The sequence below is a fragment of the Pristiophorus japonicus genome, chromosome 9 (genome assembly GCF_044704955.1).
Source record: "Pristiophorus japonicus isolate sPriJap1 chromosome 9, sPriJap1.hap1, whole genome shotgun sequence".
Lineage (NCBI taxonomy): Eukaryota > Metazoa > Chordata > Chondrichthyes > Pristiophoridae > Pristiophorus > Pristiophorus japonicus.
In genome coordinates this window covers 126,372,296-126,399,020 of record NC_091985.1, presented here as the reverse complement: position 1 = coordinate 126,399,020, position 26,725 = coordinate 126,372,296, and the positions used below count along the sequence as shown (strand labels likewise).

At 43.1% G+C, this 26,725-nt stretch overlaps 1 protein-coding gene across 4 annotated transcripts in view; it reads left to right on the top strand.

Annotated features, from left to right (window-relative positions):
* Positions 1 to 21,390, top strand: part of macrod2 (mono-ADP ribosylhydrolase 2) — a 1,460,169-nt gene extending 1,438,779 nt beyond the window's left edge. For all 4 annotated transcript variants that reach the window (XM_070889818.1, XM_070889820.1, XM_070889817.1 and 1 more), the window contains 3 exons: positions 14,179 to 14,223; positions 16,085 to 16,138; positions 16,943 to 21,390. In XM_070889818.1, the coding sequence (XP_070745919.1) occupies positions 14,179 to 14,223; positions 16,085 to 16,138; positions 16,943 to 16,956 (113 nt within the window). In that variant the 3' untranslated portion in view covers positions 16,957 to 21,390. The remainder of the gene's footprint in view (positions 1 to 14,178; positions 14,224 to 16,084; positions 16,139 to 16,942) is intronic.
* The last annotated feature ends 5,335 nt before the right edge of the window (positions 21,391 to 26,725 follow it).

The window sequence follows — 26,725 nt, the reverse complement described above, 5'->3', positions numbered from 1 at the left end:
CTGGGGAGTTATCCCTGGTGTCCTGACCAATATTTATCCTTGAATCACTTAACAACAAGAGATTATCTGGTCATTATCACATTGCTGTTTGTGGGAGCTTGCTGTGTGCAAATTGGCTGCTGTGTTTTCCACATTACAATAGTGACTACACTTCAAAAAAAAAGTGCTTCATTGGCTGCAAAGCGCTTTGAGACGTCCGGTGGTCGTGAAACGCGCTATATAAATGCAAGTCTTTTTTTCTTTTATCATTCAGTAGCAACTACCCACAGCTTGTGGGCATTATTCTGACATTCGTGTCTCCTTAGGAGAACCTTTTTGCATGTTACATGGCCACTACCCAAAGCAGATCTGTCTCATCCATCAGCTTTTCAGACAGATCAGTTTAATTTCCTTTGTGGTTTCTCTACTTCCTCGTATCTTTGTCTTGCTTGAGAAAGATTGCCTCCAGCATTTCCACGAGACCAGGTTCCCCCCCCCCCAGAATTTAGTAATGTGATTCAGCGCCCACTGTGCAACACTATCACAGACTCTATCCATCTCGTTTAAAATGTTCTGAGCTGAATGTCTGCATGGATTTTCCTGTAAGATAATCAAGCAGTATTTCACAATATTCACTCATCCCACATCTCCCTTATTCGACCTTGGCATTTTGCCTCCTCCGTTGTGGACCCAGCAGAATAGAAATGATAGCATCTCAAGTCTGTAGCTACCCTTATAATCACCAACCAGCCCGATTCCAAAATCAGCTACCTTTCCTGCTCTTTTTGAAGGAATTAATCAGCGCAGAATCAGCTGCTTTTGCTGGCAATCTGTTCCACATAGTCATTTCACCCTTGTTACTTTTAAACTTGCACCCTCTTAGAATCAGAGATTGATGCAGCACAGAAGGAGGCCATTCGGCCCATCGTGCCTTTGCCGACTCTTTGGTCAAGCTATCCAATTAATCCCACCCCCCTCCCCTGCTCTTTGCCCATAGTCCTGTAATTTTTTTCCCTTCAAGTATTTATCCAAATCTCTTTTGAATGTTACTATTGACTGTATTTCCACCACCCTTTCAGCCAGTGCATTCCAACTCGCTGAGCAAACAAATGTTTTCTCATACCACCTCTGGTTCTTTTGCCAATCACCATAAACCTGTGTCCTCTGGTTGGTGATCCTTCTGCCCCTGGAAACAGTTTCTCCTTGTTTACTCGATCAAAACCCTCCATGATTTTGAATACCTGTGCTGTCAGTCCAAGTTTAAATGTGCTCATCCCCTAAATATATTCTTCAAGTAGCATTTCATTTCTGTGTTTCTTTACATCACCCTTAGCATTTATTTCATTAACACTTACAATGTTGCTGCTGTTTCTATCAGGACACCATTACTTGATTTCCAAGGATGTTGAGAAGCGTGACAATATAGCTAACACAATTTCAACGGGCAAATTTTTCAACCGAATCTCTAGTTCCACAAATAAATGTAAAAGAAAAAGCCAGCTAGAAGATATTGTACAGTCTTGAATCAGTTACACGCCCAGTTGCTTTAAGCAGAAACTTAAGAACATAAGAAACTGGAGCAGGAGGAGACCATAGTGCCCCTCGAGCCTGCTCCACCATTCAATAAGATCATAACTAATCTTCTACCTCAACGTCACCTTCTCGAACTCCCCATATCCCTTTTTACACCATCGTAGTGTCCAAAATATTAATTCTAATATTCTGCAAAATAACAGAAATTTCAGCACAGAAACAGGCCATTTGACCCAACTGGTCTATTCTGGTGTTTATGCTTCACACCAGGCTCCGCTCAGCCTATTTCATCTAACTCTGTCAACGTAACCTTCCAAGGGAGCTTTATTTTGTATCTGACCCATGCAGTGCTGGCCTTAGGCCCCAGGAGTGTTTGATGGTACAGAATACATTTTCAGACTGTTTTTGATTACCGACATTTTTTGAGGTAGATTTTTTTCACGGGATGTGTACGTCGCTGGCAAGGCCGGCATTTATTGTCCATTCCTAAATGCCCTTGAGAAAGTTGGAGGTGATCCGCTGCAATCGTGTGGAGGTTTGATACAACTGAGAGGCTTGCTAGGCCATTTTAGAGATCACATTGCTGTGGGTCTGGAGTCACATATACAGATGGCAGAATTCCTTCCCTAAAGGACATTAGTGAACCAGTTGGGTTTTTATGACAGTCCGACAGTTTCATGGTCACAATTACTTGTACTTTTTATTCCTGATATATTTAACTGAATTCAAATTCACAAACTGCCCAGGTGGGATTTGAACTCATGTCTCCAGATTATTAGTCCAGTAACAGGACCACTGTGCTACCGTAAGCCCCATACATCAGGATGTGAATGAGGTACAACTCGTATGATTCCCAGCCAGTCTCAGTTGCTGCAGAATTTGTATGTAAAGATTCTACTGAAGTAGTGGCACTGTGGAAGTTCTGGGATTTGCATCAATACTATTAAAACGATAATGGGAGTTCAATTATGGTTTCAGTTAGGTCAGTATATTTAGAGTGCGCTTCAAGATTGTTCAGTATCTCTAACGACTATATCATTTTATAAATACTTTATCATCCACTCACTTATATTGTGACTCGAGTTGCCTATCTTTCTCAAGCAGTTGATTTTTTTATCCAACCTCCCCTCATAGTCTTTTTGTATTTATCTCATTACCACTTGGCTGATTAACAGAAACAGTGTATCATTATTTACTTCATCATAATACTTCATAACCTTGAAGGCCTTTATCAGGTCACCCCTTAACCTTCCTAGATCTAATGAAAAATGCCCTAACTTCTCAAGTCTCTTTTCAAGAATGCAGACCTTTTTCTCTGGTAATGTCCCAGTGAATCAATACTGCATTTTTCCACTCTTTCAATATGCTTCCCACAATGAGCTGCCAGAAACTGTCCTCATTATTCCAACTGTGTGGTCTACGGTCATGTGCTATCTAAGATTGTGCGTAAGTTCAACATTAACTCCATGCCTTTTGTTCTCTATGCCTCAAGATATAAAACCAACGATTCCATTAGCCTTTTTATGGCCTTTATCCACTTGTGCTGCCACATTGCTGACCTATGTATATGTATAACAAGTAGTCCCCTTTCTCCTTTGATCCATTAGAAGTTTTATGGCATATTTCCCTTCCTTATTCTTACTTCCAAAATATATGAATTTGCAATTTTTCTGCATCTGCCTCCTATCTGCCCACCTTGCTAGATTATCTTTGTTTCCTAATGTCTTTCACGTCATTGTCACAATGTGGTGTCTTGCAAATTTCAGTGTTTTTCCCTTAATTCTTAAATCCAGATGATTTGTGTATATTAAGTAAGAGCGTCCTCAACACAGACGCCTGCGGAACACCACGGGCTGAATATTCAGTTATTTCGCGCCTTGTTTCATGCTCTGGTGGGCGGTAAATGTTGTTTTGAGGCATGAAACGGGGCATCCAGGATTTACCGCTCGGCCGGAAGATTCAGCGCCGTGCAAAAACTTACCGCCCTGCCCTCCGATTTGACCGTGATGATGATGGCAATCGTCGTGCAAGGCTGCGCTAGCGACCCGGGTAGAACTTTCAGGCCTAATGTCTCATTTAACGTCTGCCCCGTAATGGAGGAAACTGAGGGATGGAGCTAATACTGGGCACTTCCTTTCGGAAGCGCAGCCTTCTCACACACTGTTCCTCAGAGAGCTGGAGTTATGAGCATTGGTGCCTGTCAACCCGTGGGGGGTGAGGCCTCCTCCCCGGATGTCTTCGGCCTCTCCTCATCTGTGGGCCGACATGGCCAAGAGCCCTTCTTCTAGCTTGACACCACCTGGCAATAGCACGGAGCATGATACGCTGGCAAACTAGTAATGCCCCCATTACATTTTCTCACTGAAGTTGTAAGGGCAGATAAAGGCACATCTCTGGTGAATGTTAGAATGATCCACAAGACAGCAATGGCAAATGATGATTCATATATTTTACTGCAACAAAGTCAGAAAAACTGCCCCTACCAAAATAAAACCATACAATATACAACATTTTGTTGCAGGGCACTAAACAACAATGAAACTTCATTACCTCTGCAAATTTTGGCTTGGTGCACAAAGTCCGTTGTGCAACACCAGAGTTAATACCAACGCTCCTCCAACTTACATTTTTGTTGAAATTTGCAGTCAAGGGTGCAAACTATTTTCAGGCGCTATTTTTAACGCCCCACCGCGATTAGCAAAAGCCAAAAAATCCATCCATACATCTTTCAAGTAGAGCAACTTTCTGTCTGCACTTTGTCTTCTCCCCTCCAATAATCTCCCTATCCATGTGGCTACCTTCCCCTTTAATTTATTGTGCCATTATTTTTTATAATAAGTCACTTACATGTGCCTCATCAAATCCTTTTTGAAAATTGATACGAACCACATCCATTGCATTTCCTTTACCTGTTATTTACCTGTTGCTTGTTATTTCTGCAAAGAATGCTATCAGGTTAACCTACCTTGAATAAATGCATATTGATAAACTCGTGTTTCTCCAATTTCACTTGAGTATTGACAGTTGTTGGTACATTACAATAGAATTTACTGATCTATAATTTTCCAGCTCCTCTTTTGAAGAGTGAAGTCATATTTGCCACCGTCCTGCTCTCTACTACAATTTTCCTTTGCTAGTATCCCTCAGGTTCCTTAAATGTAGACTATTAGGTCCCTGTCATTTGTCCACCTTAAATTTGAGCAATAATTTTATTGCCATTTCTCTATGAATCTTCACTGTTATACACCCACCCCTAGTGGTTCTACAATTTCAATATCCTCTGAAAACTGAGGCAAAATACTTATTTAATTTCTCTGACATTCCCTCCCTAATATAAGCTTGGTTTCTCCAATTCTTAGCAACCCTACCCTACCTTGACCGTCCTTTTATTACTAATGTGCCTCCATGGCGTCGCCCCTCCCTATTTCTGTAACCTCCTCCAGCCCTACAACCTTCTGAGATCTCTGCGCTCCTCCAATTCATGCCTCTTGCTCATCCTCAATTTTAATCGCTCCACATTGGCAGCTGTGCCTTCAGCTGCCTAGGCCCTAAGCTCTGGAATTCCCTTCCTAAACATCTCTGCCTCTCTCCCCTTTAAGAAGCTCCTTAAAACCTACCTCTTTGAGCAAGCTTTTGGATGCTCATCCTAATATCTCATGTGGCTCGGTGTCAAATTTTGGTTGATAACCCTCCTGTGAAGTGCCTTGGACATTTTACTATGTTAACAGCACGATATAGATGCAAGTTATTATAATTTTCCTTTATCCAGTCAGTACTTTTGTCTTCAACTTTTCTTTTACCTTTTCTGTTCTTACACTGGAAGCTAATTATATTGTGATCGGTGCTTCTGGAATGTTCCCCAAGTTTTAGGTGGCCTAATTGCTCCACTTCATTAACCAGCGCCTTGATCGAAGTGGTTCCTCATCCTCAATTTCCTTTCCACTATTTAGCAGTCTTTAATATATTCCCAGTAATATGACTGATCCCTTGCTATTTCTCAACTCAATCAAAAGAGATTCTGTTTAAACCACTTCTCTATTTAAACCCATAAGCTCTCGTCCCTTGATACTGCCTCTGATTAATACCACGCCTTTCTCTTTTTTTCCTTCTCTATCCCTTCTGAAAGTTTTATAACCAGATATATTTACTTTCCAATCCTGACCCAGTTGCAGACACATTTCAGCTGCTTGTTGTTATGTCATGCTTTTCAATTTTAATCCATGGCTCTAGCCATACAAGTTTGTTAAGTTTAAGGTTATCCATCTTGGCAGCTTCATGTGTCATACGCCCTTTTAACTTTTCCAAAGCTATGGTACTAGCTTTATAAGGTTGTCTGAATCACCGTTGAGCCCACCTCTTGCTTCAGCAGAAGTACCTTAGTGGGCAGTGCATGAAGGGATTGTTATCCTGCCTTGAAAGAAAGATAGTCTTAACTTTCAGACTGAGTTTTTGTTCTTTGACTTATTGTAAATTCTAGAGGTCATGCTGGAAGTAGATAATGTTTCAATCAAAAACCCACTGTCTGGTGGATATTTGCACGAGGATCAATCGATAAGGGAATAAAGGGTTATGGGGAGCGGGCATGGAAGTGGAGCTGAGTCCATGATCAGATCAGCCATGGCTTGAGGTGCCAGGTGGCCTACTCCTGCTCCTATTTCTTATGTTCTTATAACCAAGTGGAATTTCAAGCCCAAACTGAATTGAATTAGGTCAATATAAGGCTGTTTCAAGTTGCTTCAATTCAGACTGGTTCAAATTTGGCTTCACTTTGGACAACAAGAAAATATTATGGCCTAGAAATTGTTCTCCTTAGCGCCTCCCGTTATCGCCTCTGGGGGGAGGGGGGGCGCGATAACAAGGCGCTAATAACTTACCGACCAGCCACAGCAAGACGAACAACTCCCGCTAACTTGGCCGGGAGGTTTGCGGCGGCAGTAAAACTTCGGGCCGTGATCTCCTGCATCCGGACATCGTGGCGTCATTGCCGTGCGCATTGCTCCGGTAACACCCCGGACCCAAACTTTGGTTCCACCCCCTCCATCATCGCTGGCTGAAAACACCCATTGTTCAGGAGGCTGGTCACTTCAGGGGCGCAAGATAAAGGGGAGGTGGCTGAGATAAGTGCAAAAATTGCTGTAATGATTATTTTCCATTTTTTTGCTTCCTCTTCTTCCTCTGCGATCGATCGGCCCGGCACTTTGCTGGAGTGGATGGGGCTGATCGGGCCAGATCACGGTTGCTGTCGGGGACCAGCTCACTGGTCCCAATGCAGAGCCTGCAGTGATGGCCCTTCCCTTTAAGGAAGGAAAGGAGCCTCGGATCGCGGCATAGCTGCACGGGCCATTGTGCAGAGCCGCACCACTACCGCCGTGTCTGCTTCCTTCGGTGCTCCAGGAAGGAAGTGGAATGCTTGATTTAGTGCTCCACTTCCTTCCTGGAGCGCAAACACAGAATTTATAGAAAGCTGAAAATCATTAGCAATGGCCGCTGATTTTTTTCAATTTTCAAAAGTTAGCGCCTCAAACGGGGAGCTTCCGAATGTCTCCCCCCCCACCCCCCCGCGAGAGATATAAAATATCCTTCTGCACCCACTTTCTGTTGTTTTTAATACATCATTTTATCCTGTTGCACATGTCTACGGTATTTTTACATTTCTTGTGCTCATGGAAGATGGAGAATGCCATGTGTAAATAAAGGCTATTTTCAATGATTTCAAGTATCGTTGGGGATGCATCCATTTTCCCGAACCAGCTAGCTTTCCGGGAGGCGTTAGGGAGAGAGGGGGGAGAAAAGAGTGTTGAAACAGCGCATGAGTCCAGTCTCTGCCAGCGTAGTAGGTATACATACTCACTGTCCAAGTATAATTTGCAGTAGGGGTGGAGGAGGGAGAGAACAATGCTCTCTCGCAAACTATATTTTGACCTGTTGTATATTAGAAGCATATCTCTTTCCTGCCACACAAGTATCAAGTTAATGGATACCTATCTCAGCATTGGTTTACAAGAGCCCAAGCATATTATGCATTCTATCTGTAGTTTTTTAAGACAGTTGTAGCCAAAGTACCGGTACATGTGTTTGAGATGACCTTTGTTTCTGGTACCTGAACAGACCCCACAAAATATTTCCTTTTTAAATTGTTGTAGCCTTTGAATTTCGGATCACTATACTTAACCCTCATTCAGATCTGATGTCTATTGGCATTGTATACTTATAAGAATGCAGTTATATAATGCCAATCCTTAATCCTGATTCATAAATTCAGCATGTTAGGAAGGACATTAGCTTGGATGTTGTGGAATCTATAAGGGTAGAACTGCAGAACAACAAAGGGCAAAAAACATTAGTGGGAGTTGTGTACAGACCTCCAAACAGTAGCAGTAATGTTGGGGAGGGCATCAAACAGGAAATTAGGGGTGCATGCAATAAAGGTGCAGCAGTTATCATGGGTGACTTTAATATGCATATAGATTGGGCTAACCAAACTGGAAGCAATGCGGTGGAGGACAATTTCCTGGAGTGCATAAGGGATGGTTTTCTAGACCAATATGTCGAGGAACCAACTCGGAGGGAGGCCATCTTAGACTGGGTGTTGTGTAATGAGAGAGAATTAATTAGCAATCTCGTTGTGCGAGGCCCTTTGGGGAAGAGTGATCATAATATGGTGGAATTCTACATTAGGATGGAGAATGAAACAGTTAATTCAGAGACCATGGTCCAGAACTTAAAGAAGGGTAACTTTGAAGGTATGAGGCGTGAATTGGCTAGGATAGATTGGCGAATGATACTTTAGGGATTGACAGTGGATGGGCAATGGCAGACATTTAGAGACCACATGGGTGAACTACAACAATTGTACATCCCTGTCTGGCATAAAAATAAAAAAGGGAAGGTGGCTCAACCGTGGCTATCAAGGGAAATCAGGGATAGTATTAAAGCCAAGGAAGTGGCATACAAATTGGCCAGAAATAGCCGCAAACCCGGGGACTGGGAGAAATTTAGAACTCAGCAGAGGAGGACAAAGGGTTTGATTAGGGCAGGGAAAATAGAGTACGAGAGGAAGCTTGCAGGGAACATTAAGACGGACTGCAAAAGCTTCTTATAGATATGTAAAGAGAAAAAGGTTAGTAAAGACAAACGTAGGTCCTCTGCAGTCAGAATCAGGGGAAGTTATAACGGGGAATAAAGAAATGGCAGACCAATTGAACAAGTACTTTGGTTCGGCATTCACTAAGGAGGACACAAACAACCTTCTGGATATAAAAGGGGTCAGAGGATCTAGTAAGAAGGAGGAACTGAGGGAAATCCTTATTAGTCGGGAAATTGTGTTGGGGAAATTGATGGGATTGAAGGCCAATAAATCCCCAGGGCCTGATGGACTGCATCCCAGAGTACTTAAGGAGGTGGCCTTGGAAATAGCGGATGCATTGACAGTCATTTTCCAACATTCCATAGACACTGGATCAGTTCCTATGGAGTGGAGGGTAGCCAATGTAACCCCACTTTTTAAAAAAGGAGGGAGAGAGAAAACACAGAATTATAGACCAGTCAGCCTGACATCTGTAGTGGGTAAAATGATGGAATCAATTATTAAAGATGTCATAGCAGAGCATTTGGAAAGAGGTGACATGATAGGTCCAAGTCAGCATGGATTTGTGAAAGGGAAATCATGCTGGACAAATCTTCTAGAATTTTTTGACGATGTTTCCAGTAGAGTGGACAAGGGAGAACCAGTTGATGTGGTGTATTTGGACTTTCAGAAGGCTTTCGACAAGGTCCCACACAAGAGATTAATGTGCAAAGTTAAAGCACATGGGATTGGGGGTAGTGTGCTGACGTGGATTGAGAACTGGTTGGCAGACAGGAAGCAAAGAGTAGGAGTAAATGGGTACTTTTCAGAATGGCAGGCAGTGACTAGTGGGGTACCGCAAGGTTCTGTGCTGGGGCCCCAGCTGTTTACATTGTACATTAATGATTTAGACGAGGGGATTAAATGTAGTATCTCCAAATTTGCGGATGACACTAAGTTGGGTGGCAGTGTGAGCTGCAAGGAGGATGCTATGAGACTGCAGAGTGACTTGGATAGGTTAGGTGAGTGGACAAATGCATGGCAGATGAAGTATAATGTGGATAAATGTGAGGTTATCCACTTTGGTGGTAAAAACAGAGAGACAGACTATTATCTGAATGGTGACAGATGAGGAAAAGGGGAGGTGCAACGAGACCTGGGTGTCATGGTACATCAGTCACTTGGTTGGCATGCAGGTACAGCAGGCGGTTAAGAAAGCAAATGGCATGCTGGCCTTCAGAGCGAGCAGGTTTGATTACAAGGGCAGGGAGGTGTTACTACAGTTGTACAGGGCCTTGGTGAGGCCACACCTGGAGTATTGTGTACAGTTTTGGTCTCCTAACTTGAGGAAGGACATTCTTGATATTGAGGGAGTGCAGCGAAGGGTCACCAGATTGATTCCCGGGATGGCGGGACTGACATATCAAGAAAGACTGGATCAACTGGGCTTGTATTCACTGGAGTTCAGAAGAATGAGAGGGGATCTCACAGAAACGTTTAAAATTCTGACGTGTTTAGACAGGTTAGATGCAGGAAGGATGTTCCCAATGTTGGGGAAGTCCAGAACCAGGGGTCACAGTCTAAGGATAAGGGGTAAGCCATTTAGGACCGAGATGAGGAGAAACTTCTTCACCCAGAGAGTGGTGAATCTATGGAATTCTCTACCACAGAAAGTTGTTGAGGCCAATTCACTAAATATATTCAAAAAGGAGTTAGATGTAGTCCTTACTACTAGGGGAATCAAGGGGTATGGCGAGAAAGCAGGAATGGGGTACTGAAGTTGCATGTTCAGCCATGAACTCATTGAACGGCGGTGCAGGTTCGAAGGGCCTACTCCTGCACCTATTTTCTATGTTTCTATGTTTCATTATATCAAATATTTCTCCTTCATGAAGTATTAATGATGTAGGTTCATAACATACCCCCAACCAACTATTTCATGGCTAATTATGAATTCTTTGTGGTCTATTTTAATTATGGGAACCTGTTTAAAATAAAATAAATGATAAATGCTTTCATTACGATAGCAGATGAATATCTTACAAATGCATGAAGCATTCATCCAATAATACCACCAGTGGTTATTTCCAGGCTCAAAAATGTTTTGTGGTCCAGCAAGAAATAACTTAAAGTTAAGAGTTAAGAATCACGTTTCTAATAATTAATTCCTACAATGTACATGATTCAGCATTATAATTTTCTGTTCCGCTTTAGTAGAATATATAATCTAATATAAAGTAATGTAGACATCATAAAATATATTTACGTATATGTATAAAAAGTCGAATCAAAATGCTGGAAACTTTTCCAAATATGCTGTGGAAATATCAAATTTTCCTCAGCAGTTATGTATCTAGACTCCAGTAGAAAATACATTTTATACATGAGCACAATACAGATACTTCTAAAGTTGTCACTGCACTAATAGAGAGAGAGGATGGAAGACTAAGATAGAATCATAGAAAATTACAACACAGCCCATTGTGTCCATGCCGGTTGAAAAAGAGCTACCCAGCCTAATCCTGCCTTCCAGCACTAGGTCCGTAGCCCTGTAGGTCAAGGCTCTTTCAGTGCACATCCAAGTACTTTTTAAATATGATGAGGGTTTCTGCCTCTACCACCCTTTCAGGCAGTGAGTTCCAGATCCCCATCACCCTCTGGATGAAAAAAATCCTCATCTCCTGTCTAATCCTTCTACCAACTACTTTAAATTTATGTCCGTTGGTTATTGACCTCTCTGCTAAGGAAAATAGGTCCTTCCTATCTGCTCCATCTAGGCCCCTCATAATCTTATACACTCAATTAAATCTCCCCTCAGCCTCTTCTGTTCCAAAGACACCAACCCCTGCCTATCCAATCTCTCCTCATAGCTAAACTTTTCCAGTCCTGGCAACATCCTCGTAAATCTCCTCTGTACCCTCTCTAGTGCAATCACATCTTTCCTGTAATGTGGTGACCAGAACTGTATGCAGTACTCAAGCTGTGGCCTAACTAGTGCTGTATACAGTTCCAGCATAACTTCTCTGCTCTTATATTCTATGCCTCGGCTAATAAAAGGAAAGCATTCCTTTAATGTAACGAGATAATGTAACAAAAAACAATGGAAAAGAAGCAGAAAGATAGCTGCAGTAAGTGAGAGATTGTTTTAATCAGGAGCATCGCGGCAGGTCATTAACTGTTTTAGAATACTGTGTGTCACATGGTATAATACTCCTTAATAAATTAGCATATCCTCTGGCTCTGCTTGAGCAACGCCATAGGAGATCTGCTAGTTTCTATGAAAGCCTCACCATTTTACCCTGTACTGTCATTTCATATACTTGAGCACAAAAATCTATGCTGACACTTCAGTACAGTGCTGAGGGAGTGTTGCTCCAAGAGGTGCCATCTTTCAGAGGAGACATTAAACCGAGGCCCCTCACAGGTGCTCTCTCAGGTGAATGTAAAAGATCCCATGGCACTATTTCGAAGTTAGCCCCAGTGTCCTGGTCAATATTTGTTCCTTAATCAACATCACTAAAACAGATTATCTGGTCATTATCACATTTCTGTTTGTGGGAGCTTGCTGTGTGCAAATTGGTTGTTGTGTTTCCTGTATTACAACAGTGACTGCATTTCAAAAGTACTTTATTGGCTTTCAACATTTTGGAATGTCCTGAGGTCGTGAAAGTTCTTTCATTTATTTCTTTTACTTGGATTCCTATTAAACCTGTATAAATGTTTATTTTAAAAAATAGCTTAAGCTGTATCTGATGCACCGAGCTTTACAGAGTGGAGTTAAATAGTTTGAATTACTCTCCGTAGCCTCCAGTAGAAATTCCAGCAGTGAGCAGAAAGCTGATGTTCATTTGTTCTTGTAGTGTTGCGGTTATGAAGGAACTGCTACCTACGAGCCAGTTCACATTCATCAAAACCAAAAGCTTGGAACCAATTTATTGTCTCTGGATCCATTTGTTGTCATCAGTTTTGCATCAACTGAAACCATTTCTCATAAGCTTTCTGCATTAGTACACAGTGAAGGGAAAAGCAATCATGCCAGACAATGGGCCCAAGTTTCGGCCCGCGCCGACCTGGACGCCTGGTTTTCGCGCCACAAAGTACGCCTAAAAAAAACTTACCTATTCTCCGGCTCCTTGCAGGTCCTCTGGAGCTGGGCGCGGCGCAGCACGAGCTGTAGGGGGCGGAGCCAGGTCCCTGCGCTGAAAGCAGTGCTGGGACCTCTGCACATGCGCGCTACAGTGGGTGCGCATGTGCAGTAGCACCAGGCGCCCAAAACTGTGGGAGGGGCCCGAAGCACATAGCCCCTAACCCTGACCGAATGGCCTCACTGGGACTGCGTGGATAAGGCTCCTCCCACCCGACCGGACCTCACTCGACCTCTGCTTCCCCCCGCCCCTCCCCCCGGCGACCCGACCTCCGCGCCCCCCCCCCCGCGGCTCTCTCTCTTCTCCCCCCCCACCCCCCCCCCCCGCGACTCTTCCCTTCCCCATCCCCCCCGGACCTCCGCGACTCCCCCCCCCCCCGGACCTCCGCGACTTTTCCCCCCCACCCCCCCCCCGAACCTCCGCAACCCCCCGAGACCCGACGCCACCTACCTGTAAATCCAGCCCGAAGTCTTGGGCCCGGCCGTTCAGCCTCCTTCTCTCCCTTCCTTCCCTTTCCTCCCTCCCTCCCCTCCCCTCCCTCCATCTTCTCTCCCCCCTTCCCTCCCTCCCTCCATCCTCTCTCGCTTCTCCCCCCCACCCCCCACCTCCACCTCCCCCCCACCCCCCCACCTCCACCTCCCCCCCACCCCCCCACCTCCACCTCCCCACCCCCCCACCTCCACCTCCCCCCCCACACCCCCTCCCCTTCTCCCCCTCCCCTTCTCCCCCCCACCCCCCTTCTCCCCCTCCCCTCGCTGTCAGAAACACAGACACTGACAGACAGAGAGTGAGAGACACACACACAGACAGACAGAGAGATAAGAGACACTGACAGAGACACACTGGGGGTCTGTCCCAGCACGCTGTTGGAGGACTCCCGGTGCTGCAGTCGGTAAGTAGAAAATGTTTTATTTATTGATTTTTTTTTAAATTTATATTTTATTATTTTTTTTGATTGATTTATTGGTTGATTTATTGATGTATTTATCATTTATTATTGATGATGGCTCTTTATTTGTAAAACTGAAGTGTTTAATGTTTGTAAACTTCCCTTTAAACCCCCCCCCCCACCATTCCCTACGCCTAATCTGTAACCTACGCCTGATTTTCTAAAGTGTAGACAAGGTTTTTTCGAATGTACAAAAATCTTCATTTACTCCATTCTAAGTTAGTTTGGAGTAAGTTTTCACTGCCTAAACTTTGAAAACAGGCGTAAGTGGCCGGACACGCCCCCTTTTGGAAAAAAAACTCTGTTCCAAAGTGAAACTGTTCTAATTGACTAGAACTGCAGCAAACTAAATGACGAGAATTCAAATTTCTAAGATACTCCATTCTAAACCAGTTGCTCCAAAAAATCAGGAGCAACTCAGGCCGAACCTTGGCCCCAAAAATTTCCATTCAGTCCTGCTCATCTGATTCTACACTTGCTTAAATATGGTTTCTTTGCTTCAACAGGGACACAGAAAATGAATGATGACGAAGAAAATTCTCCAACTCAAGGTAAGAATTATAAACTCTTTTTAAAAGGAGTGCTCCGGTGAACGCAAGTTACCTAAGGGCCTTCTGGCAACCCTGAGGCCAAAGAAAAATCTTTTAACTTATAAACAGTGAATATTTTCAGTTTGATGCAGGTAGGCCGTGATTTGTTCCTCCTGCCATTCAAATGAAGCAAGACATCACAAAGATAGATTTTTTTCCATTTCCTGCACCATTTTTTGTATGCTACTTGCATTATGCATCATTTCCCAGCCAAACACTTAAATGACAAGCTAGAAGGCTCGCAAAAGCAGACCGACAGCTTCAGACAAGATTGGCTCAGCCATCTCAAATAGAGTCTGAATTTAGACCTGTTATTTTTCTCAATTCAAATTGGCACCCATCTCCACTTCTCTCAGTTTATGCCAGCACAAAAACTAGGGGCCACAAATATAAGATAGTCACCAATAAATCCAATAGGGAATTCAAGAGAAACTTCTTTACTCAGAGAGTGTTGAGAATGTGGAATTCGCTACCACAGGGAGTAGTTGAGGTGAATAGCATGGAAGCATTTAATTCAAAGCTAGATAATCGCATGAGGGAGAAAGGAACAGAACGAAGTACTTGTCGGGTGAGATGAAGAGAGGTGGTACGAGGCTCCTGTGGAGCATAAATGCCGGCATAGACCAGTTGGACCCAATGGCCTGCTTCTGTGCTGTAGACTCAAAGTAACTCTTCCCCTCCCTCCACCCCACCCCACCCCACGTTGGCACTCTTCTCCCCCTCTACCCTCAATTCAAACTGGCATTCTCTTTTCTCCTGACCCCCAGTTCATGCTGGAACTCTACTTCCCCTCCATCTGCCCCAGACCTCACCACTGTTTCCAGCTGCTACCTGCTACTCTCCATCGGATTGATCCCAGCTGCCTGCAGTGGGCAGGATTTCCGGATTTCACAAAGCTGTTGTGAAAATTCCTGCGACAAAAGCGGGTGGTAATGGGACAAGTAAAGAAACAAGAGGAGGTATAAATGGTTACAACTGAATCGCAGAGGGGAAGGGAAGCATGGAAAACCTGGTAAAGCGGAGAGAGTTCCCATGGCCCAGGAATAAAGGTGGATAGATCCCAGGGGGTGCAGACCACCCCACCAACCGTATACCGATAGAGGATCCACACCCCACACCTCCCCCACCCCAAGCACCAGCTCACACCTCCTCCACTCCCATTGGCTGTGGTGCAGCCATTCTCCATTACCAGCACCTGCTTTCTGAGGGAGAATGGGAGCTGTGGTTAAGACCTAAAGTTATTAAACTCAAGGTTAAAGCCAGCAAGCTGTCAAGTGCCCAGTAGAAAGATGAGGTGATGTTCCTCGAGCTTGCGTTGAACTTCATTGGAACAGTGCAGGAGATCAGATGGAGATTGGAAATGGCAAGCAACATCGGAAGCTCAGCGTCACGTGACCTGAATGAAGGTGTCCAGCAAAGCGATAAACTAATTTGAGTTTGGTCTTCTCAATGTAGAGGGACAGCATCATGAGCAGCGAATACAGTGTACTAAGTTGAAAGACATTTAAGTAAATCGCTGTTTCACCTGGCAGGAGTGTTTGGAGCCTGTGACCTTGGGAAGGAAGGAGGTGAAAAGATAGGTGTTGCATCACCTGCACTTGCATGGGAAGATGACGTGGGAAGGGGGGCAGGTGTTGGGGCTGATGGAAGAGTGCACCAGGGTGTTGTGGAGGGAATGGTCCTTTCGGAATGCTGGAAGGGAAGGGAAGGGAAGGGAAGGGGAAGATATACTTTGCTTTAAGTTGTACACTACACAAATTGACACGCATAGCTAAAGTTCTTAATAAGTCTAATGTGACTCAATACTACAATGTTTTTGCAGGAGAAGATAAGGAGAATATTGACCGCATACCCTATATTGATGAATGTGAAGAAGGTAGGACAAACTCTTGTTTCACAATGATGTTAAACAGCAGAAATAATAAAACAGAAACATTTGAATAACAGCATCATGAAGTAAAAAACTGAAAAATGTGGATTAGTCAAGATTCCAGTTAGTCAGCATTTTCATTTGTTTTAATGAGCAGCTTTTTACCGAAATGAATTTGAAGACAAGACATTGTTTTAATTATTCATTTGTTCAACCGCTGCATACAGTAGAATATGCTGTCAACCAACAGGAAAAGTATATTTGGAATATTGTCCCTTTAAGAACTTTGCACTATCGCATGGCCATTTCGATCAGGTGGACGCCTCTTTGGTATCCAGATTCATTCCGTTGCGTAGAAGGCTGCAATCACATCAGGATGGTTCCATTGATGGCCATTCTTCATGCGTGACCCTGGACCTTAAGTGTTCAACCATGTGGGCTACCGCAGTTGAAGGCAATTCTGTCCTTGCCTAATATTTACTTTCAGCAGAAATCAATGGATGCCAATTAAAAGCAGGAGCTGTGGTTCATTGTTCCTCCTAAAGCTGGCGAGGCCATTTCTACCACAGTGCCAGCTGAGTTCAGCTAATTAACACACATGAGCATTGAGTCTGGGACCTTAACTTGAACGTATGGGTCAGTAGCCCACCATGTGGTGCAGTTATCTACTGAGCCCAGGTAGCTGATGACATGTTGCTTTGCTAGTATTCCACCTTGAAGTAAGACACAATTGAAAATGATGAAAATACCCTTCATGTGGAATTTTTCCTGGCGGCTTTGTTGGTTAAATTTATTTCTCTGTTCCAACAGACAGTGGACAATGAGGACTACGCTTGTCGAATACAAGATGCATTGATGTCTGTGAAGGCAGACTAACCCTTTAGACCTCCGGAAGGCTTATGGTACAATTTTGTGCTTGAGTTTAGATAGCCACCTTGTTCAGTTTTGTGTATCAGAAATCTGAGTTGTATTATGTTTAGTAACTGTATTATTGAAGGAAATTTTTTGGCCTGATGATGTGCTTCTAAATAATACTTTCACTGCCTGCAGCTGTTGTTTTATTGGTCAATAAAGTTTTGATCCAACGTCATATCAGCTCCACACCAGAGGAGTGAACTGGTTGTATTCACCTCCATTACACCGGGTATATCAAGCTTTTGATTATGCTTACTTGCTAAAAAATAAAAGAAGAGTTTGCACTAAAGCAACAACACTAACATGTTTGGTTCACATACCGACAGTTGAATATGTGCTGACTTTGCTTAACTTGTCTTTCTAAGTCCATTCTGCTTATCAAGCCAGTCCCATCGATGTTCAGCTGTCAGCAAAGACTTGATGGCCAATTGTTTGGAAATTCTTTTTTGGAGAGGGTGGAGGAATTAAAATGTCGATTCTCCAGTTTTCTTTTCCTTTAGCAATTCCTCGATAATCCAGTAAGATTGTTTCTATTGTTTCTCAGCATAAAAAGAAAAAACAGATTCGAGTTTCAAGATTGGCCACATCTTTGATGGCTTTGTAAATCCTAGAGAGACACATTTTACCACAAAACTGACATGTAAAAGACAACCTAGGCCTTAAGCTCTGGAATTCCTTCACTAAACCGCTCCACCTCTCTCTTCTCCTTGAAGACGCTCCTTAAAACCTTCCTCTTTCACCTGTCCTCATATCTCCTTATGGGGCTCGGTGTCAAATTTTGTCTGATTACGTTCCTGTGAAGCGCCTTGGGACGTTCAACTACATTAAATGCGCCATATAATTGTAAGTTGTTGTTAACAGTAGACCCCCCTCCCCCTCCCCCTCCCCCTTCACTACTCATGTCACTGAACATGACCTCAGTTTCTTTTTAACTCTGGAGATGCACAGTGGGCAATTCAGCTTCTGAAAAAGAAAAATCAGTTTCTCTATCTATCAAGGCAACTTCAATTTGTCTTTCACATACTGACCAATCCACTGTGTGTTTGCAGCATTTTCTCTATTTGTTTCAAATTTTAAACATTGATGGTTTTCCTTTTATCGCAGAAGATACCATTTTTTTTTTAGATTCTCGTATATAGAAATGCAATGTTATATTATCACAACACAAGTCCCTTAGACTGCCCTCATCAATTACAATAGGGATAGATGGTGCTATCACCATGCACCCTAACATCCTGTCATAGGCACAGTCTGCTTCTGATGCATTGCCCTAGGAAATGGAACTTATTCCAAAAATATATTTCTGTGGTTTTATTTTTCCTGAAGTAGGTTTTGCTTTATCAGATCTTCAGGGAGTTTAACCAGCAAAGTCTAAAGTGATGGTGAGGGGGATTGGCTCTATTTAATAAAATAAGGTATAAAGTATTAATAGCCATAATTAGTTGGTCATAAATTTTTAGTTGACTTGAAAAAATCATCATGCAACTAAGGCTATGACTCATTTGGCTGTGTTTTGTGGGGGGTCAGTGGATGTGATCGGTGGAGGGTTGGGTGGGAAAGTATTTTTTTTCCCCAGCGGAAGGGAAGAGAATGTCACTGTGTGCTGTGACTCCCTCCAGAAGCGTACGGAGGAAGCCATGAGAGAGCCTGCGTGCAGCCCTGCACCTTTGTGCAGTGCTTGTCAGTGTTTGCAGCACCTCAATGCTGTAGAACACTGACAGCATAAATGTCATAGAATCATAGAAATTTACAGCACGGACGGAGGCCATTTCAGTCCATCAAGTCCGCGCTGGCCGACCAAAAGCTATCCAGCTTAATCTCACTTTCCAGCTCTTAGTCCGTGGCCCTGTAGGTTACGGCACTTGAAGTGCACATCCAAGTACTTTTTAAATGTGGTGAGGGTTTCTGCCTCTACCACCCTTTTAGGCAGTGAGTTCCAGACCCCCACACCCTCTGGGTGAAGAAATTGCCAAAAGAAAGTTTGCCATGGTCCCTTTAAGGAAATTGGATGATGACACGTCATCAAATGATGTCACCAGGCCCACTTCCTCTAATTGCACTACATTGGGGTAATACTTCCTCACCAGCACATTACACCTGGTACATTGGGGGCGATCGAATACCCACTGGAAGTATTTGTTATTAAAGTGTGCTCGTTAACATTCTCAACATGAAATGCTAAAGCAGCATATTCTAATTTCTAGAGACCTTAATTAAATTTGAACTGTAACAATATTCAATACAAAAATGTACATTATATAGGAACATAGGAATTTCTGGACCAGAAAAGACTACAGTCCATCCAGTTCACCTTCTACCATCCTGGTAGTTGCATGGTACATCAATAATGGAGTTGTTGACTAATCACAGCAATCAATCTCTATCTATTAGTCTACAACAGACCCAGACATGAGGCGAAGAAAGCCCCAGTGGTGGAGAGCTTTGGAAACCATAGGTCCAAAGTCACCTTTGTTCCTCCCAGGCAGTGCTACACTCACCACATCTAATTTCTCAAATTACTCATATACTGTAATCCAAAATGTTATTTTCGGAAAGAAACCCATCAAATTTGTATTTGAATGAACCAACTGCTTCCACCATCTTCTTAGGGAACCTGTTCCATAGATTGACCACTCAATCACTGAAATATTGTTTCCGCAGATCAGTTGTAAATTTCCCCCCCTTCAATCACAGGACGTGTCCTCTGGTTCGATTGTTCTGGACATAGTGAAACAGCCTGTCCTGGTCAACATTACCTACACCCTTTATAAGACTTAAAACAGCAATCATATCACCACAGCATGATGGGCTGAATAGCCTCCTTCTGTATTGCATGATTCTATATCACCTCTCAGCCTTCTCTTTTCCAGTGAGAACATACCCAATTTAGAATAATCGCTCCTCATAACCCAATCCCTCCATCTCCCAATCATTCTCTTCTGTATCCTTTTAATAGCTGCAATATCCTTTCGTACTGTGGCACCCAGAACTGTACACAGTAGGGTCAGACTCAGAAGCACACTCCAGCTTTAAAAAAAAAATGAATTTTGATTGTTTTTTTAAAAAAATGTCTAATAATTTTACTGATAGTTTGTGATTTGTTTTCTCATTGTCAAGGGACTTAGGAATTGCTACACAAAAAAATAGATCAAGGTCCCTCTGAGTCATATTTAATATTGACAAGGAGAACATTAAAGGGAAAAGTATAGCAATTTCCTATAGTGGTTACTTGCTCTGCCTTAATTTCCAGCTAATTTGCTATGGGAAAAAGGACTAGGTAATCCTGGCAGTTAATACTGGCCGCCTTCCTAATTGGAAAAGGCATTAGTTGAATGCTCTTGCAAATAGCCTTGTGGCTCAAGGATATGCTGCGAAGGACAAGAGAAAGCTCGTATTTAAAAAAAAAGCATAATCCAGTTCGTAGAATGATACAGCACAGAAGGGGCCCATTCGCCGCATAGTGCCTGCGCTGGTTCTTTGGTAAAACTATCCAATTCTGAGAAAGCTGTAGCCGTGGCCAGTGTGAACGTAAATCTACAACACAAAATTTGACAGAGTTCACCCGGGTGTTTCTGAGACCCGACTCCTCGTGACCCAATTTTGGGATGTCAGGTACTATTGTGATGATGTTGGTGAAAATCACGGCAGTGGTGCGAGGTGTGATACACAGACATTGGGCAGGATCTAGACTCTCTGTTGATAGTGTAAAACGGGTGATAGCGAAATCAGCTGCCCGTTTTACATCTCTCCTGATTATTATTTTCATTGGAAATAAAAACTCAGGGGAGATGTAAAAGGGGTTGCCAACTGCTGTCACCCGTTCTACACTATCGCACAAAGTCAAAACCTATCCCACTGAGTCATCATCTGGTCTGATATGAAATCTTGTTTCCAGATCTACTGCTCAAAGCTCCAGGTTTTGTCTGATTTACAATGAAAATGTTCAGAACACACTCTTTACCAGCTTTATGCATCCTGTAAAACTACACCTTGCAGTGCATGCTTGCTATGCTTTAGAATATGTTTAGATAGATGTCTTACTTTCTGTAGACTTTTCTGAAAAACATTTTTTTCCTCTCCTTGGATGCTTAAAGATTTGCCTTATCTGATGGTATGTAATAGTAACTGGCAGTTGTTGCTTGTAAACTTGAACCAAATGGATCAAATTGGAAACTATCTTGCTGATTTACTGCCGTGTTGTTAATCCGTTAAATAGCCAGCATTACATATTAAAGAAAAGGTTTTTTTCTCTTATTCTCTCTGTGCCATGAATTTGGGATGTAACCAATAGAAAAATGATGCCTTCACATTATGTCTGTTAAATAAAATGATCAATAATAGCATTTTGAAAGATGTGCCTCTTCAATTATTCCATACGGCCATTTTTAAGAGATTGTTGGTATTTATGGGGTTGAACTTGAATCAGCTCATTCAGTCTGATGTAAATAGCGTCATTTGGACATGGGTTGTGAGTCACCATCACCATTTCACTTTTGGCTCTGTTATTGATATATATTCTGCTAAATTAACAAAAGTTTGGACTTTCACTTGAAGTGGACCATATTTTTGTACGACGAGCAGATCCTTGCTGGAAAGTCGCAGCATGCTGATCAGCTGGTGAAAGAGATAAAAAACAGTTTGTGATACAGGTGGGACCATACATCAGAATGGGCATGGGCCAATGGATTTTTCAGCTGGGCTATACCATTTGGGACGAAGGATTACATCTAAATGTTTTACGTATCGGTCTTTTTTCGTCTACTGAATGACGGCTGTGCATGTCCCGCATTCCATGTGTTATTTCAGACTTCAGTTTTGTTTTGATCCCCATTTAATGTTCACAGTTTATAAGGTTTGTCAAGCAGAATCATTTCAAACTTTAACCATGAGGCAATGCTTGCACCTTAAAGCGGTTATGGACGCTGGAAAACACGACTCTAAATTCCCCTACAATCCTCATTATGAAAATGATGGAAAGAAAGACTTGCATTCATATAGCGCCTTTCATGACCACCAGACGTCTCAAACCGCTTTACAGCCAATGAAGTAATTTTGCAGTGTCGTCACTGTTGTAAGCTAAATTGCACTCAGCAAACTCCAACAAATGACCAGATGATCTGCTTTTGTTATGTTGATTGAGGGATAAATATTAGCCAGGACGCTGGGGATAACTTCGCTGCTCTTCTTCGAAATAATGCCATGGGATCTTTTGCGTCCACCTGAGAGCAGACAGGGCCTCGATTTAACGTCTCATCCGAAAGACGGCACCTCCAACAGTGCAGCGCTCCCTCAGAAATGCACTGGAGTGTCAGCCTAGATTTTTGTGCTCAAAAGTCTTTGGAGTGGGACTTGAACCCACAACCTTCTGACTCAGAGGTGAGGGTGCTACCAACTGAGCCATGGCTGACACATCCAATGTATAATGTAGCCAAATAATAGAGTCCCATCCTGGTATGAACTGGCACCCACTCTCTCCCTCTCTATTTCTAATTTAAACACATAGACCAGTTGGGCTGAATGGTCTGTTTCTCTGCTGTAAAATTCCATGCAGGATGCATAGCTGCTATTCTTATGGATTGCTCCATCTCGTGACACAGATAACAACTGATGAAATTCATTACGGGTACACCATACAGATTTGAGTCTGTGCCTGTTCTGGGATTGGACCACTCAACTGCAAGACTGCTGCTACAAGTCTTTCCCATTCAAGAGGCATTTTAACCTTAATATTGATTGGACAAAGCAACTTGGCCAGGGTAGCCTTGAGGAAGAGTTCATAGAGTGTATTCGGGATAGTTTCCTTGAACAGTACATTGCAGAACCAACCAGGGAGCAAGCTATCTTAGACCTGATACTGTGTAATGAGACAGGATTAATAAATAATCTCCGAGTAAAGGATCCTCTAGGAATGAGTGACCATAACATGGTTGAATTTCAAATTCAGTTGGAGGGTGAGAAAGTTGATTCTCAAACCAGTGTCCTAAGCTTAAATAAAGGCGACTACAAAGTTATGAAGGCAGAGTTGGCTAAAGTGGACTGGGAAAATAGATTAAAGTATGCGACAGTTGATGAGCAGTGGCAGACATTTAAGGAGATATTTTATAACTCGCAACAAAAATATATCCCAATGAGAAGGAAAGACAAGAAAAAAGAAGGAATAACCATCTGTGGCTAACTAAGGAAATAAGGAATGGTATCAAATTGAAAACAAGGGCATATAAGGGCCAAGAGGATTGGGAAATTTTTAAAAGCCAGCAAAGTACGACTAAAAAATTATAAAGAGAGGAAAGATAGATTATGAAAGTAATCTAGAACAAAATATAAAAACAGAATGGTAAGAGATTCTACAGGTCCATAAAAAGGAAACGAGTGGCTAAAGTAAATGTTGGTCTCCTAGAGGATGAGTCTGGGGAATTAATGATGGGCAACAGGGAAATGGCAGAGATGTTGAACAAATATTTTGTATCGGTCTTCAATGTACAACACGTTAAAAACATCTCAATAATGGATAATCAAGGGGCTATAAGGAGGGAGGAACATAATACAATCATTATCACTAAAGAAGTAGTACTCGGTAAAAGAATGGGACTAAAGGCGGATAAGTCCCCTGGACCTGATGGCTTACATCATAGGGTTTTAAAAGAAGTGGCTACAGGGATAGTGGATGCATTGGTTGTAATCTACCAAAATTCCCTGGATTCTGGGGCGGTCCCAGCAGATTCTTCCTTCTCCTCCACCACCACTACCACTACCACTACCACCACCATAATAGTGGAGGACTTGCTTCCACTCCCAAAGTGAATTATTTGATGGCTGAACAGTCCAACACAAGAGCCACAGACCCTGTTACAGTTGAGACAGACATTCATCGAGGGAAGGGGTGGGTGTGGCTGGTTTGCCGCGCGCTCCTTCCGCTGCCTGCGCTTGACCTCTTCACGCTCTTTGCGTTGAGCCTCGAAAGGCTCAATGCCTTCCCGGATGCACTTTCTCCACCTCGGGCTGTCTTCAGCCAGGGTCTCCCAGGTGTCAGTGGTGATGTCGCACTTTACCAGGGAGGCTTTGAGGGTGTCCTTGTAACGTTTCCGCTGCCCACCTTTGGCTTGTTTGCCATGAAGAAGCTCCTCATAAAGCATTTGCTTCAGGAGTCTCGTATCTGGCATGTGAACTATATGGCTTGCCCAGCGAAGCTGATCGAGTGTGGTCAGTGCTTCAATACTGGGATGTTAGCCTGGATGAGGACACTGATGTTAATGCGCCTGTCTTCCCAGGGGATTTGCAGGATCTTGCGGAGACATCGTTGGCATGGATAGCGGATTGGCTAACTAACAGAAAACAGAGAGTCGGGATAAATGGGCAAATTTCCGGTTGGGTGCAGCAGGGATCGGTGCTGGGGCCTCAACTATTTACAATTTATATTAATGACTTGGATGAAGGGACCAAGTGTAATGTAGCCAAGTTTGCTGATGATACAAAGATGGGTGGGAAAGCAAATTGTGAGGAGGACACAAAAAAATCTGCAAAGGGATATAGACTGGCTAAGTGAGTTGGGCAAAAATTTGGCAGATGGAGTGTAATGTGGGAAAATGTGAGGTTATCCACTTTGGCAGAAAAAATAGAAAAGCAAATAATTTAAATGGAGAAAAATTGCAAAGTGCTGCAGTACAGAGGGACCTGGGGGTCCTTGTGCATAAAACACAAAAAGTTAGTATGCAGGTACAGCAAGTGATCAGGAAGGCAAATGGAATGTTGGCCTTTATTGCAAAGGGGTTAGAGTATAAAAACAGAGAAGTCTTGCTACATTACAACTACAGGCTATTGGTGAGGCCACACCTAAAGCAGTGTGTACAGTTTTGGTCTCCGTATTTAAGGAAGGATATACTTGCATTGGAGGCTGTTTAGAGAAGGTTCACTAGGTTGATTCCAGAGATGACGGGGTTGACTTATGAAGATAGGTTGAGTAGGTTGGGCCTATACTCATTGGAGTTCAGAAGAATGAGAGATGATCTTATTGAAACATATAAGATAATGAGGGTGATCGACATGGTGGATGCAGAGAGGATAGTTCCACTCATAGGGGAATCTGAAATTAGGGGACATAGTCTCAGAATAAGGGGCCGCCCATTTAAAACTGAGATGAGGAGTAATTTCTTCTCTCAGAGGGTTGTAAATCTATGGAATTTTCTGTGGAGGCTGGGTCATTGAATATATTTAAGGCATAGATAGATTTTTGAGCGATAAGTGAATAAAGGGTTATGGGGAGCAGGCGGGGAAGTGGAGCTGAGTCCATGATCAGATCAGCCATGATCTTATTGAATGGCAGAGCAGGCTCAAGGGGCCAAATGGCCTACTCCTGCTCCTATTTCTAAAGTTCTTATGTTCTTATATACTGAAACATTAAGTGGAGAGTTACTCCTGACTTGTGCCTTGTAGGTGGTGAAGAGGCTTTTGGGGAGTCGGGAGGTGATCCAATCTTTGCAGAATACCCAGCCTCCGAATGGCTCTAGTAGCCACGGTAATTATGTGGCTGGTCCAGTTCATAAAATCATAGAAATTTATAGCACAGAAGGAGGCCATTTTGGCCCATCGTGTCCGACCAAGAGCTATCCAGCCTAATCCCACTTTCCAGGTCTTGGTCTGTAGCTCTGTAGGTTATGGCGCTTTAAGTGCACAGCCAAGTATTTTTTAAATGTAGTGAGGGTTTCTGCCTCTATCACCCTTTCAGGCAGTGAGTTCCAGACCCCCACTACCCTCTGGATGAAGAAGTGCCCCTCATATCTCCTCTAAAACGTCCTCAATTACTTTAAATCGATGTCCCCTGGTTGTTGACCCCTCTGCCCAGGGAATCAGCTCCTTCCTATCCACTCTATCCAGGCCCCTCATAATTTTATACACCTCAATCCGGTCTCCCCTCAGACTCCCGTGTTCCAAAGAAGACAGACCCAGCATCTCCAATCTTTCATCATAGCCAAAATTTTTCTAGTCCAGGAAACATTCTTGTAAATCTCCTCTGCACCCTTTCCAGTGCAATTACATATTTCCTGCAATGTGGTGACCAGAACTGCACACAGTACTCCAGCTGAGGCCTAACCAGTGTTTTATACAGTTCAAGCATAACCTCCTTGCTCTTGTATTCCATGCCTCGACTAATAAAGGCAAGTATTCCATATGCCTTCTTAACCACCTTATCTACCTGGCCTGCTACCTTTAAGGATCTGTGGACCTGCACTCCAAGGTCTCTTTGTTCCTCTACACCTTTCAGTGTCGTACCATTTAATGTGTATTCCGTTGCCTTGTTAGACCTCCCCAAGTGCATTACCTCATACTTATCTGGATTTAATTCTATTTGTAATGTTCAGCCCACATGACCAGTTGATTGATATCTTCCTGCAATGTGCAGCTTTCTTTTTCATTATCAACCACACAGCCTATTTTAATGTCATCTGCAAACTTCTTAATCGTACCCCCAATGTTCAAGTCCAAATCATTGATATATACCATAAAAAACAAGGGACCCAACACTGAGCCCAGCAGAACACCACTGGACACAGCCTTCCAGTCACAAAAACACCCATCAACCATTAGCCTTTGCTTCCTGCCTCTGAGCCAATTTTGGATCCAACTTGCCACTTTGCCCTGGATCCCATGAGCTTTTACTTTCTTGACCAGTCTGCCATGTGG